Consider the following 20,185-nt stretch of genomic DNA (forward strand, 5'->3'; position numbering starts at 1 on the left):
TATGTATATATGTATATGCCAGCAGCTGAATGTCCAGCTGGACCAGCATCCATACAGAGCTGACTGAGCTCATCAGCAGCATTATGATTGAAATGCTGAGCTTCATATGATTGCGTCTATATATAGAATAATGTATATTTGTTGTTTATATATAAATATACATATATAGATATGCCTAAATACACATAGGATAAAGAGAAAGAGCGAGAGAGAGAGAGAGAGAGAGAGAGAGACAAGAGAGTGTGGGAGGCGAACGATTTGTGCGCAACATTTGTTTCGGACAGTTGGCAACTAATTTGTTTGGGAAATAGACGGCAGGAGCAACAGTAGCCGTGGCAGTAGTTCGAGCCAAGTTAAACAGGGCTAAGTACAAAGGTTAACAAATTGAATAAAAATTACAAGTAAAATAAACAGAAAGAAAAAGAGAGAGAGATAGAGAGAGAGAGAGAGAGAGAAAGAGGAAGATAAAGACAGAGAAGGAAAAGAAACAGAAGAAAATTAAATTAGAGAGAAAAGAGGGATGATAAAGAAGAAATGAAAGAGAAGAAAAAGGAGAAATAGAATGAAAAAGGATAAATATAATGGAAAAGAAAGAGACAGAGGAAAAGGAAACGATGAGGAAGGAAAAGAAAAAAGACAAGGAATAGGGGAAAGGAAAGGAAAAATAAGAAGATATGGAGATAAGGGAAGAAAAGGTAACGAGGACATAGAGAGAGGCCAAGAAGAAGCAGCAAAACTAACCCGAAGAGACATAGATGATATTAGATCCATAATAAATATGAAATACATAAGAAATAAAAATATATCGATATCGATAATTATGTACTGTTGCACTATGCGCTCTCTTGTCTCAACTTTCAACTATAATTGTGTCGACTACACCATTTGGAAGGAAAGACAATTGTTTCCGGTTTTTCCAAGTTTATAGTTTGATATATGTGTGGAAATGTCTTTTTGGCTAGTGTTGAACTCGAAATACTAAAAATTTGTTGGTGAACTTTAGCTTGAATTGGCCCAGTATATGGTATATGGATCTATACTCAGCACGCATTTCTAGATGTAGTATTGCTTGATGCGCTCAATCAGCTCTGGTGCTGGACTTATCGCTTTTAGATGCTTGAGTGCTTGATTGGGCTCCGGATGTGCTCGACATTTGTAGAAAGGTTTCCAGATCCACTGAGGTAACAGGCGTGTGCCAGAGAGAGGACGATTCGATGGTCTGCAGTTGTGGCATTGATGGATTGGAGTCAACCATCTCGATGACGACTTCGCCAATTTGTGGGCGTGGCCTCTGCTCCTCGAGCCTGAACGGCACAGACACCGACACCAGCGTATCATCAGCTCTATTATGCTCCAATATGGTGACACCACGGCTAACGCTCGATCCTGCCACATCACCTGATAATTAATTAATATTGAAGCAGCTTAATAGAAATGGAAATTGGCTTCAGTGCGATGTTCTGTACTCACGTGGGGAATTCTTGCCGGACTTGGCTAGATTGGATTTCCTGATTGAGCTAGAGGTAGTCGGTGTTGAGTCGGAGCGGGAGGGCGGCTCATGAGATTGGCTGCGCAATCGGCGATTCTCCTGCTGAAGCATTTCGCGCAGATTCTTCATCTCTTCGGTCAGTTTAATGCGGCGCTGCTCCAGGCCCTGCAACTTCTGATGTTCCGCCTCGAGTGTGGCAAACAGTTGCTTGAATACGCTCGTATTCTCACTCGGCGGCACTGGGCTACCGTTGACAGAGACCCCCGAAAGATTTTCACTATTATTGGGTGTCGTATGAACGAAAATGCCCTCATCATTGCTCATGATATTGATGTTGACATCCTCGAGATCGCTGCTCGCTCCCGAACTGTAGTCCATCAGATTGTCCAGCTCCTGCTGGTTGGCTGCCTGTTGAACCTGCTTCCTGTTGTTGAACATCTTGCTGATTGGCTGATTGGCTGATAAACTCCGCTCGATTAACCGCTCGGCTCAGGTGGGACTTCTGGTTTCTAAGTTAGCCAAAAAGAATATGTTTAATTTACTTTCGAATTTCGTTTATATATTGTATGGGATTAATTGTGTGTGTGGTCTGAGCTATTCAGTTTTCTGTATTGCCAAACGCTTGCTTCGACTGTTGAATGAATTGTGCTGGGAAATGCGTTAGCTCATTCCGACTAACATCGATTGTCACAACGAATAAGGCGAGGCTAACTAGATCTTCATTTGGTGCGCTTTGCCTTTGATCTCTGTTTCGTTAGTCTTTTAATTCTGTAGCTTCCTTTGGCTCACAGTTGTCGATTGTCGCTTGGGCATATCATATGAATATCCCTGACACCTGCTCGTCCTTTCCGCGAGCAAAGCGAGCATCCTTTCGCTGTCTTAACGCCCTCGCGTTCGGTTTGAATTGCATTTCGTATCCTTTTCCATTCAGGTCGAAGCCCTTCGTTTATTGGCTCAACTACGCCCGGTCCATTATGTCTGGGGTTTCATGTTGCCAGCGTTGCTCGAATCTTGTTCTCGCCTTCTCGTGCCTTGGCCCTGATCCTTTTATTTTTCCGGGGTTAGGTTCCGAAATGTTCGCTCATATTTTGCCAGACAAACTTCAAACTATTGTTGTGGCAAGTCAATGAACTGGCAAAAGTGCCTAATATTTCCACACACACACACACACACACACCCACTCACTTTACACCCCAATCTCACACACACACACACATATATATATATATATGTATAATAGTAGACCATGTATTGTGCTCCAGCGCTAGGCTCCGGGTATATTAAAAGTCTATTTCTTTGGCAAGACAATAAAGCTGGATAGCACCAGCAGCAAAAAGGGTTGCGAGTGCCTCCCTCTCGCACTCTCGTTGGCTCTCTCGAAAAAAGTAACTGCAGCAGATGAAGTATAGTGCGGAGTTCGCGTTTAGTTGTAACAAAAGAGCACACCAAGATGAAGCTCAAGCCGAAGAAGGATGAATGGACCAGCAGGCAGCGAGCAGCGGGCAGGCAGCCAGGCAGGCAGACAAGCGAAGAGGCGAGTCCTACAAGCCGGTCCAGACCAGAGCAGGCCCGGCTAGTCGGGCTATTGTTCTACATCGCGAAATAGCGCACATAAAATGCCAAAGAATGGGAATAAATGATAAAAAAAATAAACCAAAGGCGAGGCGAAAGGCAAGAACGCAAGGAGCGAGGCAAAAGAAAACGAGAAGCGAGCAAAACTGACAGCCAACTGGCAGCCGCAGGGCCTGGCCTGGCCTGCCGTGGCCGTGGCGGGGGCGGGGGCGGGTGGAGAATGTCGGATGAAATGCCATGCCAAAGTATCTGGCTGCCCCACTCAAGTCACACCATCCACTCCCCGCACTCCACAACACTCGCCCCCTCCCTCCTGCCCCCATCCCTTGCGGCACCACTTCATCTGGGCTAGCATCAGCCTCGCCCCAACAATGTGCGACTGTCAATTTCAGCGACATCCTCGACGTTGCCAACGAAAAGGGTTAAAATGTTTCATTGCGCTCGCCTCTTGGCGCGCTCCGAAGACAACATATGCCAATAATTTACGCAATTTAGTCAAAAACAAAACAACAATGGCAACAACAACAAAAAAATATATATAAATAAAAATAAAAATAAAATAAGACGAGATGAGATGAGAAAAGCAAACAAGAAAAGTGGAAAATGCTGCAGACACAGACAGAGCGAAAGAGAAAGAGAGAGTCGGCGAAAATGGGAGAGAGAGAGAGAGAAAGATAGAGAGGGATAGAGTGCGAGAGTGAGAAAGAGTCAGCAAGTATTCAAAGATTCATTCAGTTATCCGACCAATAAAAGAACACAGCAACATGTGTAGGCGCAGCCGAAGGCGATGAGCGGAGCTGGTCTACAATTTCATGCTCTTTCGTTCTGCATATACCCTGTAATTTAGTGAAAACTATATGCTAGAAGACTGTAATTTGCTGTAGTTTAATGAACTGCAAAATAATTTTACCATATAACAGTATAATAGTATAACAGTATAACAGTATTGCAGTATATTAGTATAACAGTATTGCAGTATCATAGGATAACAGTATTGCAGTATAGTTATATAACAGTGTTACAGTATAGTTGTATAACAGTATTGAAATGCAACAGAATGACAGTACTACCGTATAACAGTAGACATTCACATATGAAAATACCATTACTACTTATAAGACGCTCTATAATGTTATAATATCTGTATGTCTGTAATACAACAGGCTGAAAAATTATCTATGGGCTGGAGTATCTCCATAGACAGGTGTATATCAGAAGCTATATAACAATAGAGTATAGTGCTCAAAAATGAAATTCGTAGGAACGGTATAACAGAGTTAAAGAGAGCAAAAACTAGAACTGTATAACAGCTGTATATCAAAAAGACTGTAAGGACTAGTGTATAGCATCTGTACCACAACGGTATTATAACAGCTCCAAAAAGACTAAGAACTTCTAAAGTCGACGATAATACGCTTTCCATGACTATAATCTATATCTCCTCCAGAGCAGTTTTCACAATAAAATCTTGATTTTGCCCACACATATCAAGTATGCCCGCCTTCAGCCCTGACAATTTCACTCGAATCGCAATTTAATACAGAGTATCCCCGGGGCCAAAGCTACCATTTTGGTTGCTGTTTTCCTTGGGTGTTGTAGGTTTTTTTTCGTTTTCTGGTATCTGGTTTAACAACCACTTGGTTGGCCATTTCTTGGGCCGAATTGATGCTCAATTTTATATTTTAAATGTTATTCAAATTGTGTCACATTTCTCAGTGTAATGGCCCGGAATTGTGTGCAGAGGAATGCGTTGTTTGGGTCTATGGATCTGCCATATAATATGTTTGTTCTTGTGGCATGTTTCGTAGACAGCAATTCCAGCAATCTAACCGTCCTATCCTTTCTAGCCCCATCCCCTTCCCCGCACCTACTTTTTATTTTGCTCCATAGTAGGTATGTTTCTGTATGTGTGTATGTGTGTGTTTTATTTATTGTCTGCCATTTTGGCAAAGCCCGCACCCCAGCTCCAGAATGGTCGAGTGAGGGAGAGAGAGGGGGAGAGTGGAGCTTCCCATCGGTTTGGTAACTGAAGGCGGGCAATTGGCATCGATGCCATAGAAATGTGCGAGTCGTGTAGTTCAATAAGCAAACAGTTTAACTGCGCTAAGCTAATTAGCCAGTAGAGGAAGTTGTGCTATATATATACTTATATATATATATGTATGTATGTCTATACGATATATGTGCTGTGCATTGGGCAACATTCTCTGACCCCAAAGGTCGCACACGGTGGTCGCTGCACGGAAATTGCGTCATTAACAGGCGCTTAACGAGCCTCCAGTCGGCTCTCGAATGTGTGACTTGCGTGCGTGTGTGTGTGTGTGTGTGTGCGGGGTTAAGCTTTGCGGTTATTGGGCTTGAATGATAGCTAAAAGCTTTGCTGAAAAGCTCGTAAATATATAGCGCCATAGGTCAGAAGCATTGATTGAGCCACCAGATGAGATTGATGACGGTTGTTGTTCGCCACAGAGATGGTCTAGCAAGCCCAACAAATGCCGTAGATGAGCCACTCGGTGATCAAATGCTCCCAATACAATGCTAAGCCACTGTGGATTAAGTCAAGTTAATGATTGAGAGGCGAGGCTTGATTGAGCTCAGCTAGAATCTAGCTAAAGTTGGGCCTAGGATTGATTGAAGGCAGAAACTGAGGTCAATTGAGTGAGAGGCGGGATTGAAAGTGAATGAAGGACTTCACAGGAGACTTGACTGAATAGAAAAACAAATTATTTTAATTGAATGATTGAAACATAATATTGAAGAGGTTTGTTGAGAGCATACAGCTTGACTGATGGATCCTACAAGGGAGGCTAGCTCTCTGATTAAAGAAAACCCACACACTTCAATAGAGAACTGCTTCCAGCGGAAATATGTACAAAATTACGGTTATTTTGTGTTTAATGTTCTTTTCATCCAATTTAAGGAGCTGTAAGTCTATGTAATTGAACCTAATGCCCGGGGGCTGGGATTATTATGAGGTCAGCCTTTTGAAGTAACCTAATGAGTCCACTTTCGACCAAACATACACTTTTCAGCTACTTGTATTTCTTGGTAGTCGTGTGGTGGAGTAGGCCGCAAGGCACTAACATGACATTTGAAGTACTACTACATGGCACACAGTAAATGAGGCAGCATTGCGCTGTGCCTTGTCGGCTAATTGGACAACATGTTGCGGCGGCGGCACAGAGGGCAGCGCAGTGAAAGTGAAACAGCCGAAACCAAATGCCGAATAACCGAAAAACCGAGAAACCGAGAAACTAAGCAACCGAAAGATCCCCAGAAATCCAAGAGCCGAAAAAACACACATAAAAGATGAGCGCAACATGAGAAACATAGAACACACACACACACACACACACAGTGTTGGCTAATCAGGCACACGCCAGAGCTAATGCTCAGGACCGAAAGGGACAAGGCAAGGATGGCACAGGAGTCGGCTTTAGAGTGGAAATCACAGACAGCGACAGAGACCCAAGTCAAAGGGCAAGTCGTAAGGCACACATCAATGCGGCTACAGCTATTTCTTTGCGAGCTTCGAGCTTCTGTTTCTGCCAGCTCTGCTCTTAGCATATTTTTGGGCTCAGCTTCCTTTTCTTTTTGTTGTTGTCCACTTCCTTTCCCCCCCCCACCCGTCGCATCCCCTGCAACGCGGCATGTTTCATTCTCAGTGGCTGCTCAAAACTTCGGGGTGCAGTTTTTATTTTTCAAACATCTTTTTAGAACTTTTTGTCTTCTACTCCAACTCCACACACACTCACACGCACACATATGTGTGTGTGCCATGATGCTGCACAAAAAACTTCCGACAACAATTCTGCAAACGCAAGCAGGAAAACATAAATCTGGCTAAAGCTAAAACGCAAACTTTTAGTTAAAAAAAAAAAAAAAAAAGAAGAAGAAGACGAAGTAGAAAGACGAGTAGTATGAAAAAAAAAAGAATGAATTTTGTGTGAATGCGTGCAAGTGATAGAGCTGGAATAACCCAATGCCATGAGAGATTGGGGCCAACTACAGGCAGCTACTAGCTGGCCCGCAGGCAAGGCCAGCAGCTAACAACAATCAAGTGAGCTGACTTCTACATATATATGTAGCTACTGCTCTAGCTGACGTCGAGCATGTCACAATGCTGCCACGGGAACAAGAGAAAGAGAGAGAGAGAGAGAGAATAGACAGTCAGCTTAATAGAGATGGACGCATATCACAATATTATTAGCTATGGAAAGAGTATACAGCTGTCATGGTTAATTAGATCATTTTTGGTATACTCTTATATATCTGGAAATATCGATGGATCCTCCATATTCACTTTTTCTTCCATAGAGAATTTACTAAACATGAATGGAGTCTTTAAAGCTAAAGAGACAGAGAAAGATTCTTCCTTTCATTTTCATTTCATTAAATTTCTTCTCTTTTATTTTCCCTCTTTCTCTCTCTTTTTACTCTCTTCCCTTAACCCACTCAATTAGCTCAGTTCAGAAAAGACGCATAAATTCTTACTCTATCGATCTCTCTGTCTCTGCGTCTCTCTCTCTCTCTCTCTTTCTCTCTCTCTTTCTCTCTCTCCTTTACTTTCTCAAAATCCAATTGAGTTTTTCCAACTGTTGCAATCTTTACCAGTTCATAATACTATGACGGAATTGATAGTTTAAAGTTTTCAGACTTTTTGGGAACTATCAAATGATAAGTTTTCTTTTTCCTTCAGTGCACTCTCTCCCCCTCTCTCGCTCTCTCTTCATCTCTTAAGCATTGCTTAGTGCGAACCCTTTTCATTTTCTGCTTTTGCTTATTTTATGTTTGTGCCTTGGCTCTGTGCTCGAGCATTTCTGGTTTTGGGCCAGCAACAATAACTGAGCAGCGCGACTGGTTTTGATGTGGCCAGCATGCCGCGCACTGCACTGTCGCAGCGCCCAGCTTGAAAGCCCCGTAGCGCCTTCTCCTGGCTTTTGTTTTGTTTTATATTTCCTTTTCTTCTGTTTTGTTGTTTTTTTTTTTTTTTGTTTTTTTGTTTTTTAAGCAAATGTCCACATTTTGACCATTTGAAATCCAAACAGGCAACTTTTATGCCACTGACGTGCGTTGCCAGTGTCTGCACGTATGTTGCGAGCACCATGTGTGTGTGTGAGTGTGTGTGTGTGTGTGAGTGAGTGTGTGTACGGTTGGCCATGGGCAACTGACTCTGACTGCCATTTGGAGCTTGAGCTTGAAATTTTTGCAACATGCCTTCGACATCTCATGGGTATTTTTACGACTATCACTGTTTGGCCCCAAACTTGGCCCTGCCGCCCGTTGTCTCCCCTAGCCCCGCAGCTGTATGCGCGTCCTTTCGTTACTGTCGCAACAGACCAACCGTTCCGCCTCCCCCCCTCCCCATCCAATCCTACTCCACTACATCCCTCTGCCATCGAACTGCCTGTCCATCTGTTTCTTTTGCTGTTTGTCCACTGACCGCAGACGCTGTTAACTGGAGCCTGAACTGCCTGGCTGACCGCCTGCCTCCTGTCTCCTGCCTTCTCCTGCTGCTGCTGTTGCTGCTGCTGTTGTTGTGTCTGCTTAAAATGGATTTGGCTAGCAATTGCAACTGAAACAGAAACTGAAATAGAAACAGCAACGGCAACGACAACGGCAACCGGCAACAGCAACCGGCAACAGAAAGATAAACGCAGCAGCTAAGTAACAAGATGATGGCCGCACGTGATGCGCTTTCTTGCGGTTCCATGGGCGTGGCATGGAATGTTATCTCCATGCAATCCACTTGACGCGGGCGACCTTATGAAAGCCTGTGGAGGTGAAGATGGAAATGGAAATGGAGTTGGAGTTGGGGCTGGGGGCACTTTTCCTCCTCCTGCCTGATTCTGTAGGCAGCTTTACTGCCTGATTGGCCGCCAATTAGCAGCTAAGTGGATTTGTTTACCAAATGCCATTTTCTACCAGCTTTTTTCCCAAACAGTTATCCCAGCTATATATCCGCCCCCTCCCGCCCCTTGGCCCGCCTGCCGTTTGCATTTGCATTTGGTATTTTTGGCTGTCTGGCAGCACGTTACGTGACAAGTCAAAATGCGAGACCCAAAGTTGCCAATATTTATATCGATAAACAAAATGGCTCTAGATACGAGATGCAGAGGGAGTGGGAGAGGGAGAGGGAGAGGGAGAGGGAGAGGGAGAGAACAAAACAAACAACAATACTTAGATAAAGCCTGAGATTTGCACGACTTGCAGATGCCCATTCTTGAGGCTAATATCTAATCTCTGTCTATATATTATTTATATATCATGAAATTTACAGTTAAATATTCTATAAAATTATAGAAAATGAATTAGTTTGTATGCAGTTGCAATCCCTCTTTGTCGCTCTCTCTCTCCCTCCCTCTCTCAGTCTATTTCCAGCTTTCTCGCACACCATCTCTTGTCCTATTCTTCTCACACACACACACACACTTGCAGCATACCCGCACTCATACATTTTTCTAGGGTATCTCTGGCATAAAAGAACGGAATAGAACTGGGAAACAAGTGGACTAGTGCTTTATCTGCTTGGCATCCAGTCGAGGCTTACGGGCCTAATCTACGGGGCATGCGTGTACGTGCTAGGTGGGCGTGACATTCTAGCCCAGCGTGGGCGTGGCAAAGGGCTGGGGGGTCAGCACTTTTCTACGTGGCCCCTGGGCGAACGAGACAAGTTAAATCGTTGCGTTATTGATGGCAAACGTACGTGATAGGCTCACAGCGTGCGCTGCCAATGATCATCATCATCAGCATCATCATCATCATCAGTATCGGCATCGGCATCTCCATCGGCATCGGCATCGCCATCGCCATCGCCATTGTTATCATCATCTGATGGAATGGCCAGAGACGACTCATCGCTCGTTCCATTTGCTGTTGATTTTGGGCGTAATGCTAATAACGCTGAACCTGCGACGACAACAGCTTTCAACAACAATCGAGCCCACCTGTGCGACTAAGAAAGAAATTTAAGCGCATTACAAAACTTTTTCCCAGCAGCCCCAGCTCCAGTCTCCTCCAGCTCCAGCTCCTGCTCCTGCCAGCTCTTCGGCTCGCTGCCATTGTTTGTAAAAAGTTTAGCCTGGGCTTTGGCTAAAGCGAAATGCTTCCAAGTTGTCAAACAATTGCCAAGCGCTGGCTGAGCGCCTGTCAATGATCTCTGTCTCTCCCTCTCTCTCTCTCTCTCTCGCCTGCTCGCTCACGCTCTATCCCTCCTGCTTTACCTTTTCCTATATATAGATTTATATATATGTATGTATGTATAAATTCCTATATATGTATATATAGTTTAGCTGTGTACTAAGCTTAAAGCCAAAAGCAGCGCGTAAACAGTTTAAGACAGCGAATGAGACTAAGAGAAAGAGAGAGAGAGAGAGAGGACTATAGAGATTAAGTCGCTTAGAAAGAGAGCGTAGTTGTGACAGCTGCTTCTTTTATTTTTTAAGAAAATGTGCAGGCTTTTTATAAGGCGCGACCCGTGCTGACAGCCTGAAGCACTGAAATGGCATATAACATAATTTAATATGAAATAAATAATTTCAATTTAGATGAATATCATTTTCAACTTCTTAGGGAATGTGAAAATCTGCTGGAGTAGATAACTTTTTAGTTATCTGCGCATTCCAGCGAATAATCTTCAAATAAGTTGTTTCCCACCCTCTCTCAGTCTCTTAATCTTGCTGTAAGTCTATATCTCTCTCTCTCTCTCTCCGAGCTTTATGTAGTAAAAATTGCAAACTAACTTGTGTGGTACTCTTAGCATTCATCTCTCTTTCTCTCTCATTCTATAGTTACGCTACTTCTGGAATCTTTATACAGGTTTGGCCTGTCCTGACGTCGTTCTTTGTCTTTCTCTCTCTCTCTATCTCTCTCTCTCTCTCTCTCTCTCTCTCTCTTTGAGTTGGATACTTATTTCTCACTGAATTATTTAACTATCAATGTTCGTTATCCTTCCCCCTCTCTCTCTTTCTAAGGTTTCTTTCTATGTCTAAATCCGCTTTCGTTCTTCCTCTCTATCGCTCTCTCATTTTCTCAGTGATTTCCAAGTTTTCCCTCTCTCCCTCTCTGAGCTCTCTCTATTTCAGAGTCCTTTCTATATGAATTTCTTGCGCTTTCTGTCTCTTTTCTCTATCGTACTCCCTGTTTCTCCCCCTCTCTCTCTTTATTCACCCCCTCTCTCCACAAAGATCTGGCATCTCTTTCGCGCTGTCGTTGAGCAAATGGGAAATATTTAATTGGGTTTCACTTTGCTGCTCATATATCACTCAATACCTCTGCCACAAGCATCGCCCCAGTTTCTCAATAGAAAAATAATTTCACAATTTTAATTGTGTATTTTTTCTTCAATTTTTATTTTTTAATTTTATTTTTATTTTTTTCCTCCCCCCATAGAGAGCAAATAATCATAAAATGCCAAATAGCGTAAAAACAAAGTTCAACTTGGGCAATATTCGCAAGTGAAGTGGCACTTGAAATGGGGAGGGGCATCGGCGCACATTGGCCAAAGCAGAGGCGAGAAGCAGAGGTGAAGAGGCAAGGAGGCAAAGAGGCGAAAAGCGAAGCGCAATACAAAACGCGGCTGCAACTGACAATTAAACATTTAATTAAAAATCAATTAAAAAATCGTATTTTTGCACTTTGCTGCGAATCAAATACAGAAAAGCCCCAGCTACACTTGCCATGCCGCAATATGTATAGATATTCTATATATACATACAATATATATCGTATATATACATATATATCGTATATACATATATACACTACAAAGTAAATAAAATGCATTTTTCAATTATATTTCTTGACACTGTATACCCTGCTTGAACAGGAGCCTCTTTTCTAGCTACTATGTTCCCCGTTTACAGGGTATTGCATAGGCTAGCATTGCCATGAATGTTAGGATTTTTAAATATTTTATTGGATAAAGAATAATTTAATTAACGTTTCGTGCTTTTTAATACCAACATAAATGGCATAGATGGATAGCTTGACTAGATGGCTGAATTGCTGAATGCCTGATGGATTGATTGAATGATTGATCAATTGGTTGAATGGCGTTGTCTGGTCTGGCAGCGTCTGCAAATGAACTACAATCAAATATGCAACGACTGTCAATGAGTTATGATATTACCCATCATAACTCATAACTATGCTTGTGCTTAAATATGATTATTATGTTGGGCAATTTAATTGTCAATATGTATGCAGCTCTCTCTCTCTCCCTCTCTCTCTCTCTCTCTCACACACTGTCTGTCTGCCCTGTTTGTGTTGAGTGTGTGAATCAAATTGAATGAAAGTGACGAGCGCATTTATTGATTTTCCGCACATGCAACTAAGCCCAACTCAACTTTAACTTAACCCTTCGAACTATGGGGCGCATGTGGCCAGGGTTGGGCGCCTCGCGGTTCGTAGTTCGCGAGTTCGCGCCATCGTTTATCATTAAAATGCAATTAAAATTGACATGACATTTGATTTACAATGCAAACGTATGTGCCCAGTGCACGCTGCTACTTGGGACAGTCGGAATTCCCGCTAGACGCCGGCCCACAGCAGCGATTCAAATCGACCCAAGAGACTTGCGTTAACTTGCATTCTGTCACTTTCTGCCTGTGGTGTGGGTGAGGTCAATAAACTGTTCAGAAGTCAGCTTGCGTGATGGCCAAATAGCCGGCAGCTATCACCTGGCCATAGCAAGTACATTTGAACCGTGTCAATTCCATCGTTCCATTCAGAGTAGGAGAATTTTCCAATTAAGCGTATCCATTCAGCACTCAAACAAATTTGATTATGTTTACAATCTAAATTGTTTGATTTTGTAATGTATACAATAGCCGATATGTTCCAATTCCATCGTTCCAGTTAAGTAATCCAATTTACAAATTGAATATTCCTATTCACTAAGTATTTGTCACGAAAAATTTGACTTATAAACATTACTTTCTTTCATTTTATGTTCCAATTCCATCGTTTCTCTTATTTCTTTGCAATTTTATTTATTCAGATTGATTTTTATGATGTCAGACTTGCTTAACTGTCTACATTCGTTTTCTCTATCTCAAATTCTGTGAAGTATTCCATTCTGATTTCCCATTGATTCCACTGTTCCGAATAGTACATCTGAGAAAACAGGCTCCATTTCAATAGAGTCGCCCACTGCCATTGCCAACTCACAACTCATCAACCATATCCAACTGTATTGTTGCCCAATACCGATTCCATTGTTCCGCCATTGATTGGGCTACCACCAGTTATGCATTCCAACTGACTAACCAGCAAATGGGTTAATGACGGACCAGCTCAAAGGTGTTTATCAGCACAAATGGATGCACCGCAGGCAGCCAGGTGAGCCACTGCAGCAGGTGCCACAATTCCCTTTCCATCTCTATCTCTCTCTCCTTGTCTCTCTCTCTGTTTGTGTGGGTATGTAGCTCGCCCATTAATTTCCGTATTTTACGGCTATAAACAAAAAATTAAAGCGCCATCCATTTACATAGATTTTAATATTCATTTTTCTTCGACGAATTAACATGAATTGGTTTCAGATGTGGGCATTATTTATGCCGTAACCGTAAGCACATAACGAAGACTTTATACCCTAATAGGCAAGCCACTTGAGATTGAGAAAGCTTTAATACTATGCTATATATATATATGTTTGAGATAATCCTATCTTAAATTGAAATTAAAAGATATATGTAATTGATATATACTTTTATTATTTATGCTGAAACTTGTTTGCCATATTGTTAGTTTCAATTCCGTCGTTTCACTGGCTCCAAAGTGGATATTTACCATAATTTGTTATACTCCACATGCATTCCACAATTATCCATGCTATTCATAATCTCAATTCCACCATTCCTCTGTTGAAAACCCACAGTTCCTCAAGACTGAAATGTAGACTACAATTAATATGGTGCAAAGTAGTTCCAATTCCGCTATTTCGCTTTCATTAATCACTACAAATTTTATGTCTTAGGGGTAGATAATTCCAATTCCATGATTCCACTTGTTCCACCTTTGACTCTGGCTCGATCTCTCTGTGAAATCGTAGATGTTGTTTGCTGACAACTTGTCCAGTTCGAAACGTATTTTACAAGGGTATACGGTTAATAAAAGGTGTTCGACGTATAAAAACCGTTTACGATGTGTCATATGCGGGCTGGACTGAACTTTTGTTTGCTGTTCAAGTTATTCATGTTGTCGTTGGTGTTGTTGTCATTTGAATGAACTGTTAAAAAATGCATAAGCCGCAACAAAGACGCGTCAATAAAACGCAGCGTGCGGCAAGCGAACGAAACGGGGATTGAGAGAGAAAGAGAGAGAGAGAGAGATAGAGAGGGAGGAAGGGAGAGACAGGCCTGGTCGCCCGCCTGCCGTTGAGGTCTGCTATCAAATGGTTTCTTATTAATTCATATGCCAAGCGGAAAATGCACAAAAGGCCAGAGAATTGCCAGAGGAAGCGCGGCATTTAATAAGGATGTGAAAAATGTGCAGCATGCTAATTGAGCGAACGTTTAAGTACAGCAATGTGGCCCCTGCCCAGGCCCTGGCACTGGCCCACGCTTATCAGTTATTCCTTTGCCCATTTTATATTTTCTTTAATTACTTTTGCGAAGAGGCAATATTTAAGAGTTGATGAATTCAAAGGGCCAGCAGCAGCAGCAGCTCAACTCTCTCGCCAGCATTTATCGAATACAAAAGCACCGCAAAAACGCATCAAATGAGCGCATGTGTGTGTGTGTGTGTGTGTCTGGATTTTTGCATAAAAAAAATGAAGAACAGAAATGAATACAAGAAAACCATAAAACTCTTCGCTCATAGCTGCTGCAGCGCCTTTTGGCTCCCCGCCTTTGCCATTTGACTTGTGCAATTGGCATTGAAATTTAACACTGGCCTCTGCTTTCATTTGCTGTGCACGTTTCAGCTAAGGCCCCCTCTCTGCATATGCATATACCCCATACGTATGCGGCTGCCCCATACGTAGAGCTGCCCCTCTATCTGTCTGCCTGTCCGCCTGTCCGCCTGCCCTTCCCTCTGTTCGTCTGCTCATCGGTTCGTCGGCTCGTGTGGCTATCTGGCTGCTCCTTTGGGCGATGTGTGTGGCTCCACCGACCGGACGGACCGGACACTCACAGCACAAATTTATGGCCGCAATCAAGTGTGCACATTTCATTTGACTGGGGGCCTATTAAATGAGCTGATATTGCAGTCGACGATCGTGCCTGAATGAATGCCAAATCGAGAAATCCGAGCTGGAATATGCCATAGAGCACGCCAACTCAACTGAACAGATATCATTGTGCATTTTTATTATCACATTAGCATACTTAATGGCTCTCAAGCGGCTACAATTGATAGAGTCTTTCTCATACCTGTCATAAGCTGACACAGATTCTATATCAGCTATTATGTAAGTCTGATATGATAATTGGGAAGATATCTTGAAAAACGCCGATAAGACAATCCTTATCCTTCAGATAAGATAAAACTCTTGAATTGTTAGCCATATCCCAATATTTCTGGCTCTCCATATTAACAGCTACAGTTAGAGTTTATTTACAGCTACTTTTATGAAAATCAGCTTAAGAATTCCACAGTTCAAGTCAAGATATAACAGCGCCTAATTCGTGTTTCGCTGATGAGCGGCGCACATCAAGTGAGAAGGGCGAACTCGGCTCGGTTCAACGTGCCCTAAATGTGTTAAGTCAGCTACGTCTACCCCTACTTGCCCTATGCCCCTCGGCAGCCTCTCCCCCTCCTCCCTTTTCATGCCTAATAAATAACAACATTCAACTCTCGCGACTCTTTAAACATTTTTCGTTTAAAGTTTTTTTTTTCGGCTCTCCTTTTGTTTTTGGCATTTATTTTGGTGCTTTTTTCTGGTGGGGGGTTGTCAAAAGTTTTTGGCAGCTGCAGCGGCAAAGTAGATTAAAATCTAAATACTCGCACACACACACACTCGTGCACTCTGACACACACAGACATACTCTCTCATACATAAATTTTGCACAAATAAACCGAATTAAAAGTGCAAAACAAGGCGACCAACAATAAAAAATACAAAGAGCGACAATAAGAAGAGAGAGAGAGAGAGAGAGAGAAAAGTTCAGAAGGACTATCCAAGGCAAACCGAATATTGAATGCCCTCTCTAATGACGGAGGGATACGTATACAGATACAGATACAGATACAGACATAGATACAGATACAGATATAGATACAGATACAGATACAGATACAGATATAGATACAGATACAGATACAGATACAGATACAGATACAGATACAGATACAGATACAGATACAGATACAGATACAGATACAGATACAGATACAGATACAGATACAGATACAGATACAGATACAGATACAGATACAGATACAGATACAGATACAGATACAGATACAGATACAGATACAGATACAGATACAGATACAGATACAGATACAGATACAGATACAGATACAGATACAGATACAGATACAGATACAGATACAGATACAGATACAGATACAGATACAGATACAGATACAGATACAGATACAGATACAGATACAGATACAGATACAGATACAGATACAGATACAGATACAGATACAGATACTGATACTGATACTGATACTGATACTGATACTGATACTGATACTGATACTGATACTGATACTGATACAGATACAGATACAGATACAGCTCTATTAGATGACCGAATCGAAGTACTCTTTGTCAGGGTATCGTAACGAAGTCAGAGGGTAAACATTTGTGTTTTTTTTTTTTTTTTTTTGTTAACAGTTAAGTGTAAAGGCGCGTCATGTTAGACACGCCGCAAGCCCCGCCGCCTGTGCTCCGCAGAGTCTCCACTTGGCTGACTGGACTAACTTTTGACAAAATGTCGACAACAGAGTGTAAGAGATAGGAGATGGAAACTGTGTGAGAGAGGGAGAGGGCAGGCAGGCAGGGGTAGACGCAGTCGTGGCCCGAGTCAAATGGCGACTAGGCTGAGTCTAAACTCAGGGCAGGGTAGGATCTGGGCTGAGGAGCTGGGATGTGGCAGAGGTAGGGGCTAGGGCAGGGCACACAGGCTCAGAGACAGAAGCCGCCGCCGCCGCCGCCGCCACACACGGAAGCCATAAAAACTTATGGCGAAATATAAAAATTCACCCTTTTTATTGTGGCAAACAACGAAAACGAGAAATAAAATAAAATGCAAAGCGTTTACCAAACGACCAAAGCAACCAGCGAGCGCAGCAACCCTTTTTGGCCAACTAAACTTAAATGCTGAGTGTGGCAAAAACATAAAAAAAAAAACAACAAAAAACAAAACAAAAAGTAAGGAAAGAACAAAATATTTTAAGGGACAACAACAACAACATGAGCAAGTCGCCATGCAATTGTTGTAAAACAAAAGGCAATGAATACAAATGGAACAACAACAGCTGCATAAAAGTAATCATATAAAAGTCCTATATATGAGCAAATATGCTACCTATGTATATACATATATCGAGAGTTTTACCCATATATATATATAAGCATAAATAACGGTACTTCATATATGCAGCATGCAGATGTGGAACGGTAGAGAGAGAGAGAGAGAGAGAGAGAGAGAAAGAGAGAGAGAGGCAAATGCAATCCACTCACAGATTTGAGCATAGAACTTACAGCAAGAACCTAATCAGCATAAATAAATAAAATATAAACAATCTCAAGACAATGAACTAATAGGAAACCCAATTGCACTACCTTAGCTGCAGTATGTTACGAGCTTCAGATAAACAATTGGAAGACATCAAATACAGAGATATCTGAGCATAGAACTTACAGCTTGAACCTAATCAGCATAACACTTTGAATATACAATCTGATGATGATGATCTAATAAGAAAACAAATTGCACTACCTTAGCTGCAGTATGTTACGAGCTTCAGATAAGCAATTGGAAGACATCAAATGCAGAGATATCTGAGCATAGAACTTACAGCTTGAACCTAATCAGCATAACAATTTGGATATAAAATCCGAAGACGAGGATCTAATAGGAAACCCAGTTGCACTACCTTAGCTGCAGTATGTTACGAGCTTCAGATAAACAATTGAAAGACATTTAGTATAGAAATATCTAACATATTATTATCCAATTAGATAGTAGCCATATCATGGTAAGCTCTTTACCAGAGGACAATCTATGCCAGCTGCTGTTGCCCATTTGAGCTATATCTACCATAATCCATTCCCGGCTGGATGTAGTGCACTTGGCAACAGGCTGTCAACAGGCAGCGGAGCAATGTCTCCGCATTTTGTTGCATTGTGCCAGGTGGCTTTGGCTCCCACTCTTCTGTCACACATATCCTGACATCTTACAGAATTTACTTATCTCCATACCTACCCCCCTCCCCCCCCTACCCTCCTCTGGACAACAATAGCAACTAAAGGAAAAGCTCAAAATTGAAATAAAATTTGTGCTGTTGTTGGCAAAAAGTCGTTTATCCAGGGCTACGACGGCTGCCGTCTGTCGTCAGCTGTTGTTATTGGTATATTGGGTTCATTCGTATATTGGTTCTTATGGGGAATTACGTGTATCGTTATTTGTTGCTGTTGTTGTTTGCTGTTGTTGCTGTTTGCCCCCCTGTTAACCGTATTTACCTGCCTTTACGATTCGAGGCCTGTTACTGTTACCGTATTTCTGTTCCGGCTTCTGCTTCTGTTCTTTAGCCTGGCTGACTGGCTGGCGGGCTGGCTGGCTGTCTGGGTCTCCGCAACAGGAGCCAAAATACATGCACCGCTATGCGGCAAATAAATATCAGCAACAACGGAACAAACAAAAACCAACTGTTCCCAGCACAGGGGAGCACGAGCCAAAAAAAATGGTTGCTATTGGCAGCATGCTGGACGCTAAGATACTCTACAATTTGTTGAGTAAAGTGTCAGGCATAGTTGAGTAGCTTTTTGGCATATGTATATTTCGGTATTTGCTGCATATACTATCTGTATGTGATCGATAGCTTGTACCAATACGTGGATAACCCGATAACAGACTAGTTATGGCATTATATTGAGTATAGTCTTAATTTAGTAGATAAATTCATGAAATCCAATAATAAAATGTCGTTAATAACCTTCAGTCATCGATAACATAATTGATATCTTATCGATTACTCAATAGCTGACTAAAAGCTCAGTGATAACCGATAAAGATTTGTATTTGGAAAAGTGGAATTTGTACATAGTAATTAATATTTTTTCCTCAAATCGACTATCGATAACTTATCGATTGCAATAGAGTTTAGCTTAAAAGTTTCTTAAATGCATATGCGAAACGCTTCAATGATTGTCAAAGTTTGGTTGGATAATACTTTGATGAGCATACGGATAACAGATATTAAAAATATATAGACACAACACATATAAATTCACACACACACACACACACGAACATATGCACACATGTCCACATCTCTGGCGATAACAGTGAAATGCAATTTTCTTCTTATGGTACAGCGTTGATTTTTGCACGCGTCGTGACTCGACAAAATCCTATGCAATTCTGCTGTGACCCTGCCTATCCCTGCTGCATCCCCCACCCTACCACTCTACCACTCTACCACTCTCCCACTCTGCCACTCCCCTTCCATGCAGCCCAATACGCCCTTGCACTGTCTGCATATAGCATATATACCCCGTAATATTCTTGCTGCTTCCATCTGCTGCAAGCCGAATTAAATATTCATTTTGTATTGCATTTTCTTGTGGAATAAACAGCGAACATGCGGGTTGAAGGGCCTCGCTCTACCTCTCTCTCTCTCTCTTTCTTTTTCTGTCTCTCTCCCTCTTGTATTTTTTTTTTGTACGTTAGCCAAGGGCTGAGCTGACGGGGTTTGTGCTTACGGCATAAGGGCGAGTGAGAATTTGGCTGCATTTAGATCAAGAGAGATTTCGCACGTGTGCATTTAACTAAGTGGCACATTTTGTTGCTGTTGTTGTTATTGTTGTTGTTGTTGTTGTCGTTGTTTTGTTTGGTTTTTGTTGTAGCAATGCAGCTGGCTGAGCCATAAGGCAAGGATAACGAGCCTGCCAGCCGAGTACAAGCAGCCAAATTGGAAAACAAATTAGCACAAGCCTTGCGC

At 42.1% G+C, this 20,185-nt stretch overlaps 2 protein-coding genes across 7 annotated transcripts in view; one reads left to right on the forward strand and one right to left on the reverse strand.

Annotated features, from left to right (window-relative positions):
• LOC6584966 (teneurin-a) overlaps positions 1–20,185 on the forward strand; it is a 301,718-nt gene that overhangs the window by 162,042 nt on the left and 119,491 nt on the right. The window lies entirely within an intron of this gene.
• LOC6584964 lies at positions 905–2,150 on the reverse strand. Its single transcript, XM_002010567.4, has 2 exons — positions 1,471–2,150; positions 905–1,398 (listed from the first exon to the last, which is right to left on the reverse strand). Exons 1-2 carry the CDS (start codon positions 1,925–1,927, stop codon positions 1,079–1,081), a joined length of 777 nt encoding a protein of 258 aa, XP_002010603.1. The 5' UTR covers positions 1,928–2,150; the 3' UTR covers positions 905–1,078.

Source organism: Drosophila mojavensis, unplaced genomic scaffold (genome assembly GCF_018153725.1).
Source record: "Drosophila mojavensis isolate 15081-1352.22 unplaced genomic scaffold, ASM1815372v1 contig_136, whole genome shotgun sequence".
Taxonomy (NCBI): Eukaryota; Metazoa; Arthropoda; class Insecta; order Diptera; family Drosophilidae; genus Drosophila; species Drosophila mojavensis.